Consider the following 17,524-nt stretch of genomic DNA (forward strand, 5'->3'; position numbering starts at 1 on the left):
TACTTTCTGTATTGTTTGTTTCCATAAACATTTAGAACCTTATACAGCCTTTCCCTCCATTCCCTCCTCCCCCTAATTTTCCAATGAGTTGCAAATATAGCAAGTATAATCATCATTTGAAACAAAAGACTGGCTATGGACTCCATCCATATGAACAGACAACCAGAACACAATCACAGTTTATTTCACAAAACCCATTTCTGAGCAAAAAATATCTTGAGCTGTTCTGAAGAATCTAAATAAACTTGTAAATAAATGTGCCTAAGGGATAGCTCTAAACCCCGCACACCAATAGATGGCATTTTAAAATAAGAGACTGTAGGCTGCAAACGGCATCCATTTTGCTCCGTTTGGCAGCATGTGAGTTTACATGCTAGGAAACATTTCTCAACGTGAATGAACTGTGGAATTGTTTCCTCCTACCCTATACTCATTCAAATTGTTTAAGGTTATGTTAGCCATTTCTGTACCTTGTCGTAGGGGCTGTCAGTACCTCAAGAGGCTGTGTTGGATGCTGGAGGCAAGGGCCCCTGCGTCTGAGATGCTATTTAAATATCAGTCAGTATGCTAGGAAAAAATAAAGGGAGATATCACACCTATGCCTAACAGTATAAGGGAAATGGCTTTGTTGCAAATCCAGTCCCACAAGGGAATGCGATGAGGTGAATCATATATATTTCAGCTCCTAGATTGTAAACTTCTCAGGAAAATGGTTACTGTTGTATCCCACCCTAATTCAATGTCAAACACTGCCCTGAGACTGCAAGGGAACTATTTTACCACGAAGGAAAGAAAAGAATATATGCAGTGTTTTAGCTATATTCATTTGAGTCAATTCTTGAAAACCCAAATTTGGGGAGTGGGTGTAGCTCAGTGGTTTGAGCGCCAGCTTCCCATGTATGAAGTCCTGGGTTCAATCCCTGGTACCTCCTTAAAAAAAAATAAAAACAAACAAACCCAAATTTAACTACTTTGTGGATTGTATATTTCTAACTTTAATTTTAATCCTAAACATATAAAACTAACAAAGTAATTGTGTTGTAAAAAGCTTCCCAGAATAAAAGGTAAACAAAAGACTTCGGGGATATTGGTTGTTCTGTTACATTAATGAAGCTAATTGAAAAGCTGACTCTCATCATGTACATATATATGGGAATGACTCTAGGAAATTAAAAATCTTACGTTCTTAGGTCTGCAGAGCAGTGGCAGATATTTCACTGAAGCTAAATGTATTCATTGCACCGCCAAAATGGACACCATTACGGTCTCCTTTCCTCTCAGTGGACACCCAGCCATGGGCCTCCTCACACCCCTGCCATGTTTGGAGCACTCTGATTACAACCACATTTCATTTAGGAAATCAAGAAACCATCTGCTTTTCATTCTGCCAGAGCCTCCATATGCTGAACATTCAAGCCAGGATTGATGATGCTTGCTTAACCAAAAGGGGAGACTTAGAGACTTACCTTCCCATTTCTTATATGTATTTTTCATATTAACTATCAGTAACCTTTTTTTTTTCTCTTGAGGTGTCAGAGGCTGGGGATTGAACCTGAGCCCTTGTATGTGGGAAGCCGGCACTCAACCACTGAGCCACAAAGGCTTCCCTGAGTTGTTTTTTTTTTTTTTTCCTGGAGGCACCCTGGGAACTGAAACCAGGACCTCCCATGTGGGAGGCGGGCACTCAGCCACTTGAGCCACATCTGCTCCCAAACTGTAACTTTAAAGTTTAATTTTAAAGTTCTATATTTTGGGGTCTAAAGCATGGATACTATTTATAAGAAATATAATAATACAAATGTTAAGAAGAATCATAGCTTTTGATTTTAAGTTAAATTATGTGTATTCCATGATTCAGTTTACCCCATTTTTATGTGATGATATATGCTGACCTCGTAATTTTACCATCTTTTTTATTTATGGCCCAATAATGCCTTCCTGCCAATTCTTCAAGCTTTTGGATTTATGAGACAAGAGCCAGCCACATATGGTTTTCTGAACAGCTATATAATAATTTTCTAGGAAATTGGTAGAAAACCTGCTGGCAAATGGGGTGATGGCTTTTTTTTTTGCTTTAGGATTTGGCTTTTTGTTTCAATATGTGAAAACGTAAATTAATTTTTCCCAGATGAATGAACATTTACATGTTTGTATAAAATATGCTGTCTCTTTAGTTGGTGAATTTTCTTTATTCTATCTTTATGATATTTTCTTTGGAAATCATATTTTAAGACATATTTAAAGTCTCATACTACCACACCTAAATATTCATTCATCCATTCATTGAATATTTATGAAATATGTTTATCTATATAGGGCAGGTAAATAAAAATAAGTAGTGTGACCTTTAGATGGTAGGACTGATTTTTCTAGGTAAAGGCTATAATTAGTTTCATCAAAGTCACAGAATCACTAGGCTGACAGTGACTGCAGAGTGCATGTAACTGAAACCCTTTATTTTGTAGATAAGGATGTTCATATTATTAAATGAGGTCTGGAGAGGTTGAAAGGTTTGTCTGAAATCATATACTGGGTTAGAGGCAGAATTAGGCCCCCTTTCTCCTTTCACTGGGATGGAGAGCTCCACTTTCTAACATAGCTTACTATTGCTTTCATTTGTTCACACTACAAATCTGAATTTGTTATAATTTGGACCAATTTTGGATTCCCAGTTACCTTAAACGTTTACTCATAAATGGAAAATAAGAGTTTGTTAGTCAAATCTAGGAAAATAGCAAGATTTCAAGAGATAGTCTCATAATCAAGAGATAACTGATTTTTAAAATGTTAAAATACCATTTTATATATGCTGAAGCTACAATTTCAATTTTGAACTCCTTACTATATTTATTTATGAGTGATACTTCCCCATACTAAGCAACATGAGAGAATGACCAGATCAGGTGTATAGACCAGGAATACTAGTAATGAACTTTTATTTCACCCATGTCATGAATATTGTGGGTCCCATTAAAAATCCTGGGGACATGTAAGCGTTCCCTTGGCAGCCAGGTTAGTTTTACATTGCTTGGTCAGCTGCTCATTGCTGATTGGACCGGAAGTGGATACTTGATCCCAGAAGCCAGGCCACTCATATTTTCTTGCCTGGGAACTAGGACTAGGGATTCTGATATTGCCTGTCAGCCTCAGCATCGTGCACTCTGAATTGAGATATGTAAACTAAAGAGCTGTGAGGTAGCCATATCCTGCCATATGTGAACTGGCAAGCAGAGAAAGCAAGTTCTTAGGGAACAGAATGAAGTAGACAGAAGCAAGCAAGCAGAAATGCAAGATGGAGCAAAGACACTGCCTGGCTGCCTCTTGGCATTCTGGTTCCTAGTTTCAGGCTCCTCCTGAGGCCTGGTTGCCCTTGGGTGATTAGTTAAGTTGTTTTTGTGTTTTGCAACCAAATAATCTTAATTCAGACACTGCATAATAGATGCTACACCCTGGAGCCTGAGCCACAATACTAAACCTGGCTTTGGTCCATTCCACAGGGCAACCCACAGCACAGGTGAGACAACTTGACAAAGATGCATTTAGCAATACAGTGACTAAGACCCTGTGGGTGGAACCCAAGATGGGCTGATTTTTCAATAAATTTCTAGTGTATAATGTACTTAAGGAGTCTAAAATAATGAAGCTTTTCTATGTTAACAAATGACTCATATGCCAATGACATCTTTGAAGTAAAATAATTTTGAAATTATAAACTTTTGAAATTATGAACAAAGAGAATGGCCAATTGAACTCACATAAGCCATTTTGATACATTTAAAGGCAGAGGAAAATATGTAAAAGATTTACATAGAAAATGCACTATACACCAAATGTGAATTGAATAATAATGAATATATTTAACACTTAAAGAGAGCTCACTATATGCCAGGATCTGTACTAAGAATTTTTCATGTATTGGCTCACTTGATCCTCCCAAAAAACACTATGAGGTAATTATTACCTCTGCCTATAGGTGGAAAAAAAAAAAAAGGAAAAGAAAAAGAAAGAAAATGGAATTATTCTGAATTAAATGGATTGCTCAAAGTCCCACAGCTGGTAAGAGAGGGAGGTGCTATTTAAACCCAGGTAGTCTGTGAACCACTGCATCATAGTCTGTACAAAAGTAGACTGCTAAAGAAGAGAACTTTGGAAGCTCTTTGGAAGTTCTGGAAAACAATTTCATTCAATTAAGAAAAATGCACATTCAATATTCTAAATTCTTTTTTTTTAAAAACCCATTTAGTTATATTAATGATTCTTACCTGGGGTTAGAAGGAGAAGGTGGATTCATTTCTTTCTGATAGTGACGACCCTGGTTGACAGGCTGTAAGAGACAATTAAAATGTCTGTGAGGTACTAATGCAGCACAATACTCTTTATGCATAAGTTCACAACTACTCTCATTACCATAGCTTTTCCCCTATAAGAAGGGGCTGGTTTTATTTCATAGAACAGTGAAAGGCTGTTTGGGAAATCTAGCAAATAATGGGGGTGGGAGTGGGGGGTGTAAATGATAAAACAGAGGTTATTTTAATGGCCAGTCATTGAACTTGATTGCATCTATGATGCAATTAAAATTCATGTGTTGGAAAACTCCACCTTGTGGAATTTTGATGCTGTTAACGTTGGTTGGTATTTCCAGGTACTGCAAAACAAACTAGACAACTCGTGTAATTAATGCTTCAAAGCAAGCATTGGCAATAACCCAGAGGTCCAGAGAGAGAGAGAAAATATATTTATGTCTCAATTTTAGTTAGTTTCCAAGGATAACTTCTGTTATCATTAATGAAAATAACACACGTAAATCTCAGGTCAAGAAGATCATTTTCCCCAAGTGTATAAAAAAACCTCAGGCATTAATCAATGAGCCAAAAAAAAGTGATGACAATATCTAACAAAAATGTAAAATCTCATCCACCTCCTCCTTACTGCCCTGTCCCGTGGTAGTTTGGAGCTGCATATACCCTAGAAAAACATATTCTTAAATGTTATCCATCCCTTGATGAGGTTCCTTCAGTTAAGGTGTGGCCCAGTCTAATCAGGATGGGTCTTAACCCTATTACTGGAGTCCTATATAAGTGGAATGAAAGTCAGAGAGAGAAAACGCTCCAGGAGGCAAGCAGCTGAACATTAACAGAACCCAGAAGAGAAGGGAAATTCTGGAGACTGGAGATGCTGCCGTACGCGGTGTGACAAGCTTAGGACCAAGGATCACCAGCAGCCAGCCCCAGAATGCCACGGTCTTCTTGAAGAAAGTGTCAGTTTGATGATACCTTGATTTGGACTTTTTGCCAGTCTCAAACTGTAAGGAGATAAATTCCCTTTGTTTAAACCAACCCATTTCATGGTATTTGCTTGAGCAGCTCAGGAAACTAAAACAACCACCCATGAGAAGCGTTTAAGCTACTGTGCTTTCTAACACATGGCTATACAGCTACAAGCCATGTAGCCTGCTTTAAATACCTGCCTTCAATGGACCTTGTTTTTTGTTGTTGTTGTTCTATAAAGGCAAAAATTTCATTATATCTGATATAAATTCTCTTGTTTATTTTTTCTTCATTTTTAAAAAAATTCTTTTTTTGAATGTCAATTCAAGGTATTTTCCCTCATGGTTAACTAGCATGTAACTCTGATATGAAAATAATTTTTAATATTCTCCTTTTAACTCCTTTTAACTCTATTTACTACAAATTGGAATTTGGTATACATTTTTGAGTTGCATTCAAAGGGCTTTAGTGACTTCCTTACCCAGTGGTGGTATTGCTAAGGCTTCTTATCCATAATGGGGACCCACATAACTGACCCCAATTGAGAAAAGCAGTGTAGAAGTCATGCCCGTGCATATAGGGCAGATATTCCTCATTTTCCACATATTCCTTATTTCAATGTGCCCTAAAATATTAATGAAGTGGGTGATGGGAATTTTTCAGAGTAAACTGTCTTCTTCTATATGTAATCTCTTGGAAGTGTTCCTTTCATTTAAATCACACACCCCCGTCTGATAATCACACTTATTTAGCCTGACTACCTGTGACGCACCATGAATTTAAATGTACTCAGATACTTTCGTAATTGAACCAATATCAATGCATCACCATTTCAGTAATAAGAAACAACAGCTGGGAGAACAGTGGAAGGAAAAACATGTCATAAGACATATTTGATCTCACTAGAGAAATAAGACTTTCAGCAATTTGCAAGTGAAATTTAGTTCTATGATTTAGGCTTTATTATTTCAAGGCAAAAAATAAATTAGCAAGCAAAGGGACAAACAGGTTCTCTAGACCAACTCACACTGGTGCGGAAATACTCCCGATTATAAATTCATTGGTATTCACCTGCTATTTCAGCTATATTCAGGCCTCCAGTGAAAGGACCTTGCCTATTTATTTTCAGAGGCATTTTCATAATTCTCTAAGCATCATAGACCTGATATTCAGCCAAATTTCCATTTTCTTAATTTTATACCATTACTTCCATTTATATTTGCCCCTACCCCCTATTCCATAGGACTCTCTCCCTTTCTTGGAGAACAGAAATGTTACACTCTTGTCTGTGACTCAGCTGCCACTTAGTCATACTACAGACTGTCTTTGCTCACATTTATATAAAATAGATTAAATGACACAAAGACTAAAAAATTAAGAACACAATCAATAAAATATTCACATTCATACTCATTTTTAGGTGTTAGAAAATAAAATTATAACCAATGGAAATGTTTCAAAGTCATAAGGACTGTTGACATGAATAGATAGAAAGGTGAACTGAAACTTTAGTTGAAATATTTGTAGGGTCATGGAATTTGGTCTGAATACCTGGCTCCTTGACTTAAGTTTTCTACTGAACATGAACTACCAAATTGTTACCAAAGGTTTTTTTATTCCAAATGCCATATACAATATCTAACTTAAATTTAATAATACATATTTTGGCAGAGCTTTCTAACTTATAAATGTGAAGGAACCCTGTTATAATGCCTCAGTTGGGGAAGAATGCATGTCTTGCTTCGGAGTGGGTGCCATACAAAACTGGGTGGCTCCTGATTCCTTTTCTCTGTACATCTCTCCCAATTTCAGACTCAGAGGCAGGAAGGGATTATGGCAATGATGTAGCTAAAAAGCTCTTTCAAGGTATAGCTGCTGCTAGAACTTTCCTTTGATGTTTTGAAAGGGCAGAGGTTTCATGAAGAGGAGGCCTTTTTGTTTTCCTCAGTTCAATCAGAATGAATGTGAATGTGCCTAATGGTTTCTAAAAGGTCTCAGAACACAGGATGACCCGTGTGTCTGAGACTGATGTCCCCCCCCCACAAGTGGGTATGTTTTTAGACATATGCAGCAGTAAACCTATATCTAGGTAGGTAACATCCTGTGAAAGTACCAGTAGCAAAAAACAAAAACCAAACCAAACCAAACCAAACCAAACCAAACCAAACCAAACCAAACCAAAACACCCTTTCCCCTTGATTTTGATATCTAGAGAATACCATAAGAAGAAGCAAAGGGATGTGACTAAGATCTACAAATAATTATGACAATAATAAAAGCAGTAACTGGAATTTATTGAACACTTACTCTGTGCTAAATTCTTTACAGATACTATCTCTTTTGATCCTCACAGCAACCCTATGAACTAGGATTAACATTTTAGCTAAAAGAAAAGGAAATTCAGACACTAGGTGTTAAACCAAGGTCATGCCAGTCAGGAAACAGGGGAGCCAGAATTTGTACCCAGCCAGTCTGATTCCACAGCTCACCCTCTGAACCACTGTGTTATAGTGCTTAATCCAGCTCAGAAGTTCACCTAGAGGGATGAATTCCTAATTTTCTAAATAATGAACCTGACAAAATCAGCTCAGTTTATGGCAGGAAAAAAAAAAAGTGGTCCTGAAATACGTTTGAAATATATAAACTATCTTCTTACTATAAATTAAATTTATTTGATTTCATCCTCATGCTGTCACTATATATTTAAAATTAAAGTAAATAAATTTTGCCACATCACAAAATTGGGGCAAATAAAAGATATTTGTACTTGGAGAATAGGAAAAGTTTATTTCATGGAGTGACTTTCATAGTCACTGAACACAGAACAACTTGGGCATTTCAATATTTTCTCCTGACAGCATAGATATTACACTGACTCTAATATTAGTTTTCATATATCATTTCTATAGTTGTATAAGAACATCTGCTCATCTGATTTATCTGCAGCTTAGCACAATCAACTACTTACCTCTGTTGTTCGAGGATTAAAAGAAACTCATTAAACCCAAAGGAAGCTGAGAAGTTAACGAGTTTGTAGATCAGAACAAATCAAGACCTATTAACTATAAGGAACCTGAAGTGCCAATATATCATATATTAGACACACAGCAGCTGGGAGCCATCATGTAAAACGCTGATATGCTGTTGAGCAAAGAAATGGAGCAGATCCTAGAAATGAGGTAACTCATCCTTTTGGTGGCACTGTTGCTATGCACTAGTGCTGGCCACACGGCACACAAAAATTATCACTGAGGAGGCTGAAGCAGCTTTGTTTCTCGACGATCAAGCTGCTAGAAATTTGGGGGTGATGGAGAGAAGTGAAGGCTAACTAAAAGAACGGGAGATAAGATAATCCTGCATGTTAAAAGATAAAGACAATATTTTTATACTGTTAGGTGAAACCCATGAAAATGGCAATAATGTTGCAAGGTTAATCAAGACTATAAACAACTTGTCTGAGAACCTCATCATATGCTTATAATTTTATTAAGTGCATTTTCCCCAAATATTATACTCTGCTATGGGCCATGTTGATGGATGCATGTGATAAGCTTTTATTTTCCCCGAAGTTGAAGAGACTTATGGGCTTGATATTGGGCTAGAGAAATTCTTAATTTGAAGGAATAATGCTTTGGGGCATCTGCTCACAGGGTAGCATCCACATGATGCATGCTTTTTTTTTTTTTTTGAATCTAGGTTAGAGGCGGGACAGAGAAATAATGAAACGCTAAGGGTTTATTTGTAAAACTTAGAGGGAACAGTCTGGATGAAGCATACATCTAAACAAGTACAACAGAACCTCTGGCCACCATTACAGCCCTCAGTAGTCATAAAAAGGGAACATGTTCTAGAAATCCTTTCTGATCATTCAAGTGGTCATTTGAGGAGAATAAGCTCAGGGGAGCAGCAATCTGCAATTAGTATGAGCTTACTCAGCCAGGCACTGAGTATATATGTTCCATGCACTCATTTAATTCTTAAAATGCCAGTAGGAAGAAGGCCCTTTTATTAGTCTCATTTTACAGGTGATTGTGCCAGTAAATGGCAGGGCTGGGATCGAGCCCGGGTTGGCTTTGTCTAGAACTCATATTCTATTGGTTACCATAGGAAGCCATCATGTCCATTAAGAGCTCTTCCTTTTTCTTAAAAAGAAAGCACACATACACAACATACACACACATACACCAAGACATGGTTTTAAGCTACTGTCAATCAAAATCCCTCACCAAAATTAAATTCACTTAAAAATCCATTAAACTAACTCCTAGTTCCCTTCCAGAAGATGCCGAGAGCCCAGTTTTTGAATAAATCTCTTCAGGGCTTCTGCTAACAGAAATCCTCCCAAATTGATTACTTGTAGCCTGGTTTCCACAAAAGTTGTAAAGTATTGTTTTAATTGAATTTGCTTCTAAGTTAGAAACTTTGAAAAATTCGTCTGTCAAAGGCCAATGGATTTCTCAGTGGCCTTGATTTATTTAACAAGAGATGCCTACAAAAGCCAATTTGCTAGGAGAAATATGGTTACATTTAATTACACTTTTAAATGACTAATTTATTATATCTAAACACCTTTTAAACAGTACATATTGCTCTGAACTGTACAGATGCTGAGGAAAGCTGAGGAATCAACACTAATGGTAAGCACAATAGATTTTGCTAAAGATTCTCGGATTTTACTCTGCATGGGCTTTCTCGTTCCAGACAGCACTGTGTGTGAAGTCCTTAGGTAAAGCTGCTAGACTGAAGGTGGCCTGCCTGAATCTCCTTTTCTTATGTTGGCCATTAAGTTCTGCCTAGAGGGAGATTTTTCCTTTGTGTGTATTTTTAATATTCCTTTACCAAAACTTGAATATAAAATATTACCTGCATCATTCAGGATTTATTTAAGCAAAGCAAACCTGATATTTGCTTTGGAGTTTTTGATGAAAATTACCTATTTTAGAGGAAAAAAAGGAATTTAAAAAATATTTTGGATTGATTTATTCAACTAATGACTGACAACCAGCAATGACTGAGTGCCAACCTCCTGCCAGGCTCTGTGCTCAGCATGGAAGGGATAAAGAACACTGCCATGTGGTGCTGAAGCGCTCCCAGGAGCTCACAATCAGCCCTGGGGGATACTGGTAAAAATGGTTCTTCCACGTGGCAAGTGGTGTAATAGGACCTGAAGATAATGGGAATCCAGAGAAGAAAGGGAAGGTTTTCTGAAGTGCTGACATTTGAATTGGACCTTCAAAAACTCATGAAATTGTTCTAGGTAAAGAAAGGGTGGGGCTTTCCAGGCAGGGGGAAGAACATGAACAGCATGCTCTGAAAAAAGAAAAAAAGGACTTGGCTCATTGAGTGATGGGCTAAAATATACAGTAGTTCTGGCCATGTGCATGTTGGATGGGAGTGGGTAGATGGTCAGACAGAAGCCAAAACTCACATAAGTGGTGCCCAAGCTGATGGAGAAACAAAGGCACTAAGAGGAGGAGATTATCTTGCTACCCAACAGATTGCACCCTCACTCCCTAAGACTTAGCTACCTAATTTTGCTCTTTTTCAGAACTTGGAATTCCTTTTCCCCTCTTATTTACAAGACGATTCTGCACTCATTCTTGAGGTCTGGCTTAACTCTTGCCGTCTCTGACCCTAATAGGTGGAATTAATTGCCCCCTCATGTGTTCCTGTTTATTTTATGATCAGTTACCACCCTGAGTTACAGTGAACTGTTTACCTCTTTGCTTTCCTCTGAAACTGTGGACAGCTCATGACTGGGTGGAACCTTATTTGTATCCCCAGGATTCAACACAGTCCATAGCACATTGTAGCACTCCAATAACAAAAAATGCCTGGAACAAACTAATGGGCAGAAAAGCAGACTTGGCAAGACTAGAGTGTGATGAGAGTTATCTTGGGGATATTCCAGGCTCTAGGGCAGAAAGGAAGGTGTGTCCCTGTAGAAGAGCAAAGGCCTGAGGGATAGTCAGGCACACGGGTATGTGCATGGTACATTAGGGAATTGCAACCTGCTCTACATGAATGAAAGGTGAGGAGTAGTGAGAGATGAGGCGGGAGAGGGGGACAGGACTCAGATCGTGGGCCCTGCATGCCAAACTCAGGAGGCAATGGGTAGTCACTGAAGGGTTTTAAGCAGGGAAGAAATTAGATCAGATCTGGGCTTTAGAAAGATCACTAATGTGAACAATGACATCTAACCTTTACTAAATGCTTATTATGTCTCAGATGCTTTGTGTGGCTTGGATTGGAACCTTGGCAGCTGGACTTCAGAGTGCAGGCTCCTAAGCACCAGGCTTTAATGCTTGGCTTGGAGGCAGAGAGGGGCGAGGAGACTGATAATTAGTGTGAAAAATAAAGTGCCAAGGCTGTAACACTAGGAAGGAAGGGTTAAGAGGCATAAAGCAGAGAGAAGTCTTAGGATTTGGAGACCAAGAAGCTATACGGGGTGAAGGAGTTGGGAAGGTAAAGATGTCCCCAGATTCCTGGCTCAAGAGCCAGGAAGGATGGGGCACCATTCACTGAGATACAAGAAGAATATGTTTGGAGAAGGAGGGGAGTGAGGAGGAAAGATGTGAGCTTCCATTAGGCACACTGAATTTGAGGAGGATGTGGAAAATACAGTTGAAGCTGCACAGCCTGGATTTGAGAGAGCTTGGGTTTCTGAATCTGAATATTCTATTTATTGAATGAAATTATGGAAAGCTAAAAGAGTGTTGGCTGTGTGGAAGGGAGGCTGGATATGATGATGTTCTTGAAATTATTCACCGGCTTGCTATACTTTTGGAGTATGGAACAATTGATATTAATCACTTCTTGATTGTTTTTGAACATGCTAGAAATACTCAGGTCGATGCATTTATTTCTTTTCATAGTTATATTAACTATAACTATTTTCCTTTCCTTTTATTAGTGGGGATGTTAATATTAAAATAATATTATTTAACACCCTTCAGTACTCCAAGGATAGTGAATGCATTAAGACAATACTTAATATCAGAATATCATTGTGATAACTAAAATTATAAGTTCTTTCATTTATTTTTTCACTGTCCCTGTATAACTTCTAAAGAGAAAGTCATGAGTTCTCAGAAAGACCACATCAGTGCTTGTAAATTGTTTCACTTAAACACTATACAAGCAACAAGAAGCAGAATTCATTAAGGCATGTAATTTTCCATTTGGTGATATTTCCAATTTTGGAAGAGAGTGAATTTGATGCAATAATAAACATCTTATGAATACCAAAGGTAGGTTTTTCAGTATTTTCTCCTTCTAAAAAATTGAGTTTTCAATTTCTCATTTGGTCAAATAGATGGCTTATTAAATTCATTACCAGTGGTTTATTTCTGGATGTATACTTTTAGAGCAGAGTTGTTGTCAGGCAGGAGACTTCAGTCCTTGCCAGAATAGGGACAGTGATGAGAACACAGTATCCAGGGCAACCAAGAGTTCAGCCTTTTTAGGCCATAAATAATCATTTCTCAGCTTGCCCTTTATAATGTTGGTCTCCAAGCTACTTCCTGACAGAATGAGCTTGATCTGGAGGCCACTGTTCTCCTTCTTACTTGTGGTTTAAATGACTGCTGAGGATTATTTTATAAGAAAGGCACTGTTACAATTCTGTGGTAAATTGCATTGGCAAGAATCTGCAACTGACTCCTATGCTCTCAGCTCTGGCTACAAGGACACTCTGAGAAACCAGAACATTGGGACACTTTTGCTGGGTCAGTAGATGCTCTTTGGCACCAAGGCTGCTGCTCAAGGCCATATATATGCTTAACAGTTTTGTTAAATGAAAGCACAGTAAAGGCAAAGAGAAACCTGGGGCATGGAAAAGGGCGGATAAAGAACACTAATGAAAAATGATTGTATTGCTTTTTCTTCACATCTCTTTAGAGTCAGTTTAAACAACTCCTTCTCCCTAAAACTTGTAAGTTCTCTCCAAAACACAGAAATCTCACCTTCCACAGAATACCTGTAGCACTCATTTCATAATTCAGGGATATACCAAGGAGTCACATACCATGGTGGTTAGAAGTTCAGACTTGGTAATAGGCCAAGCTAGATCTGAATCACTTCTCTTAAGAGCCTAAATGTTCTCAACTGGAAAATGGGGACTCCAAGATTGCTCATCAGGTAACACATGTAAAGTATTAGGTGCCAATGCCTACGAAATTCCCAAGATGTACAAAGACATAGATCTTGTTAAAATTGGCAAAAACAAAACAGCAAAAAAAAAAAAAAAAAAGGAATAACTTTAATTAAATACCTATAATTTGCCCATTGTCAACTATATTTCAACTCAACCTTTATATAATTATGTATAAGCTTGAATCAACATCATACAATTTTAAATATCCTTTCAAAAATTGTATAGTAAGAAAGTTATATTTATTTCTGGATGTGTATCTTAATATACTTGATATGATGTTGAATGCGGCCTTGTAAGTAAACAATCCTTGGACCTATGGAGGTCTTAAATGGCTCTAAGTGCTTAAGGAATTGTAGCTCTAATTACCATTATTAGAATAATCATTCTGCTTTATGACATTTCTTATGCGGTAGTGGACTATTCTGTTGATGTTTATGCATTGCCTTTCCAATTAAATCATAAGATCTTTGAGGACAGTACTGTGGAGAAATGATTTCATCAAAACACTGGACTCTGGCTGGGTTCCACCATCAGTCAGGTAGAAACTTGGTCCCAGGCTGTGGTTTCTTCATCAGAAAAACAGAAAGACTGAGAGCTGCTCTAACTTCTCTGCCAGGCTCCTGTGAGGATTATGGGCCTTATTTAAGGGTGCTTTAACTGTGTAGACATAAGGGAATCTATGTCTCACACACAAATTACAACATACATTTTCTGAAAACAAATACAACAATTTAAGAAAAGACAATGTCATCTCCTAACTTTTGCCCCAGTTCTAAAACACTGTATTTCAAAATGGGCTATTTCTCATAGGGAGCATTCTCATTCTGGCCCTAGTTCTTGTAGTCACGGCTGAGCTTTGTTAGAGAGAAGCTTGCTCCTCATTAAGGCGATTAAAAAAAGAGGCAAAGTCTGGGACTCACTGGTGGCAGGCAAGAGTTCCAGGTGGTTGTGTCATCACTGCTGGTACTTATGCTGACATTACAGGTGTCGACCTGAGATGCACTCAGGCCATGGGAAGCCCCAGCATCCTCCAGTTCTTCGTTCTGTTGCCGCCGTAAACTTGCCAGCATCTGCAACTCAGACTCACTCATCTGGTTGGGCTGATAGTTTCTCCAATCATATTCCTGACCAGAGAGAACAAAATGACAAAGGGTCACTTAGCATTTCTTGATTTTGTGGACTATCAACAAATGCCATTCCTCCACCTTAACCTCTCCAATAGCTCCTCCCTCATGAAGTCCAGACCCTTAACATGTTTTATGTGTTTCCTATCCCACCTGCCTCGTCTTGTACATGTGGATCCTCTTGTTCCTGACATGCCAGCCTCACTGTCCTTCAATAAGATCCTCAAAACATCAAACTCATATCTGCCCCAGTTCCTGTGCACATGCAAGTCCTTTGTGTACCATGCTCTGGTTAGCTCCTAGGCATCCTTCAGGTCCCAATTTGTGTCACTTCTAAAGGGAGGCCTTTTCTGACATTAATAATCTGGGAATCTCCTTTATCTTGCACACTCATTTTCAGCACATATCACAATTGCACTTATATAATTGTGTCTGGAGTTCACAGGTAGACTATCAGCTCTACAAAGGCAGGTACTATGATGGACTGTCTTTACTGCCATTGTTGATCCCACATCTGGTGCCTGGTAGGTGCTCAACCAGTATCTGTGAATTGCCTAATGATGGGGATTGAATCATTTCCCCCACAAAAGGCATGTTCAGATCCCAGCTATTGGTCCTGTGGGTGTGGGCCCATTGTAAATAGCAACTCTTTAAGATGTTACTTCATTGTGGTTCAACTGGAACAGTCTGCTTTTTAATCTGGATTATTGGAGTCTTTTATAAGTAGAATGAAATTGAGAGACAGAAAGAGAAAGTCACAGCGAAAAGCCTCAACTCAACCGAATACAGAGGAGAAAGGAGAAAGCAATGCCTTGCTGATGCAAAAGTTCAAAGCAGCTTTGTTTTAAAAATCACTTTCCATAAAAGAGGCCAGCTCATAATGAACTTAATGAATTTCATTATTGTGAACATTATGACCAAATACATTCAATTTACAATAAGATTGAGAATAACTAACATTGTTAAAAGACGTCAAATAAAATGCTAAAATAAGATGGGAAGATGTGAGGTTTGAAAGCCAGAAAGGTCTCAAAGCTACAACAAACATCTATACTCATGTAGGCTACACTGTATACGTAATATATCAGGCACATATTGCCTTTTAAAATAATACTTCAACAAACCATATCTTTAGAGGCTAATACAAATATTCTTTCAATATTTGAAAGTGACATATTTCAGAAATTGGCATACGGAATTTTCAAGACCTTTTCTTTACTTGTTCTCTGGCCTAAGCCAAATTAGGTAGCAAATGCTAATTTCAACATTGCTGAAATGTTAGCATCACATATGAGCAGTGTGATTTATTTCCAGGACTGGCACATAACTTAAAAGCAATTTTGAAATTTCTTGTATATGTGGAAACACTGACTGTGCTCAAAAAGTTTTTTTCTAAGTCACACTGGAATTCTTAGATATTCAAACCTCCACACTTACTTTCTTAAAGCACGCTTTGAGACACTTTTTCCTTTTCTTGCTTCTTTCCTGCCTTACAGGGATGTAAAAAGTTAAGAAAATATAATTTTGAAAAACAAATTACTGGAGTTCCTATAACATTAATGGCTTTCTTTAAATAAAGCATTATCATCATAATTTAGGGGCTATGAAAGCTTGCTATGTAATAATGCAATATGGAGATTTTCTAGAAAATTGCTGGTGAAAATTCACTTAAATCCTTACAGTTAATGATGCCAGTAGCTTGGTATCCTGAGAGGCCATGAAATTTCTAATAGATTTTCAGAGTATATAACATGCTCTGAAGAGTTCTTCAGGGCAAAACAGATATGACAAGAAAAAGAATAAAATTTATACTCCAAAGAAAAACACTAAAGAAAAATGGGAAATGGAAATAATTTAAATTCAAATGTAGCCATGTGTAAGGGATAAACATGAAAATATGCTCAATATCATTAGTCATCAGGGAAATGCAAATCAAAACCACATTGAGATACCTTTCACAACCATGAGGATGATTATAATAAAAACAAAAGGTGGGAGCGGATGTGGCTCAGTGGTTGAGCACCTGCTCCCCACATGGAAGGTACCAGATTCAGTCCCTGTTGCCTCCTAAAAACAAAAACAAACAACAAGCAAACAAATGAAAAAACCAACTCAGAGGAGTTGATGTAGCTCAGTGGTTGAGCACCAGCTTCCCACATATGAGGTCCAGGGTTCAATGACTGGCCCTGGTACCGAAACAACAATAACAAAAATGAAAGGAGATAAGTTTGGCAAGGATGTGGATAAACTGGAACTCTTGTACTCTGCAGGTGGGAATGTAAAATAGTGCAACTACTTTGGAAAACAGCTTGACAGTTCCTCAAATGACTAAATATGGAGACACTATAGGACACAGCAATTCTACTCCTAGATATATACCCAAGAGAATTGTAAACATATGTCCATGCAAAAAGTTGTACACCAATGTTCATAGCAACATTATTCATAAGACCAAAAAAGTATGGTATATCTATTCAACAGAATACTACTCAGTCATAAAAAGGATGAAGTACTGCTCAATGCTACAACATGGATGAAGCACAAAATCATTACGGTAAATGAAGAAGTCAGACATGAAAGGCCACATACTGTATGATTGTATTTATATCAAACTGTTCAAAATAGGCAAATTCATAGCAACAGAAAGCAGATTAGTGATTGCCAGGGGTTGGGTTAGAGGGGAAATAGGGATGATGAAAATGTTCTGAAACTAAATAGCGACGGTTGTACAACCTTGTAAAGATAGTGAAAACCACTGAAAGGTACACTTGAAGAGTGAATATTATAGGAATTACATCTCATTTAAAAAAAAAGGTGTTTGGTAATAAGATGTGAAAATAAGAATGCCAGTTGCTTGACTTCACGCACAACCATGAGCAAATGACTTGCTATCTGTCCTTTACATTGTTTTCTCTGTCAAGAAATGGAGTTAAACACACTAATGTGTCATATAAGTATATTTGGCTTGTCATTGCCAA

At 37.8% G+C, this 17,524-nt stretch overlaps 1 protein-coding gene across 9 annotated transcripts in view; it reads right to left on the reverse strand.

The window, feature by feature from the left end:
* The window catches only part of CFAP20DC (CFAP20 domain containing), a 341,279-nt gene that overhangs the window by 94,054 nt on the left and 229,701 nt on the right, over positions 1-17,524 (reverse strand). For all 9 annotated transcript variants that reach the window (XM_058288694.2, XM_058288692.2, XM_058288689.2 and 6 more), the window contains 2 exons: positions 14,343-14,546; positions 4,263-4,324 (listed from right to left, as the gene is read on the reverse strand). In XM_058288694.2, the coding sequence (XP_058144677.1) occupies positions 4,263-4,324; positions 14,343-14,546 (266 nt within the window). The remainder of the gene's footprint in view (positions 1-4,262; positions 4,325-14,342; positions 14,547-17,524) is intronic.

This window comes from Dasypus novemcinctus, chromosome 26 (genome assembly GCF_030445035.2).
Source record: "Dasypus novemcinctus isolate mDasNov1 chromosome 26, mDasNov1.1.hap2, whole genome shotgun sequence".
Taxonomy (NCBI): Eukaryota; Metazoa; Chordata; class Mammalia; order Cingulata; family Dasypodidae; genus Dasypus; species Dasypus novemcinctus.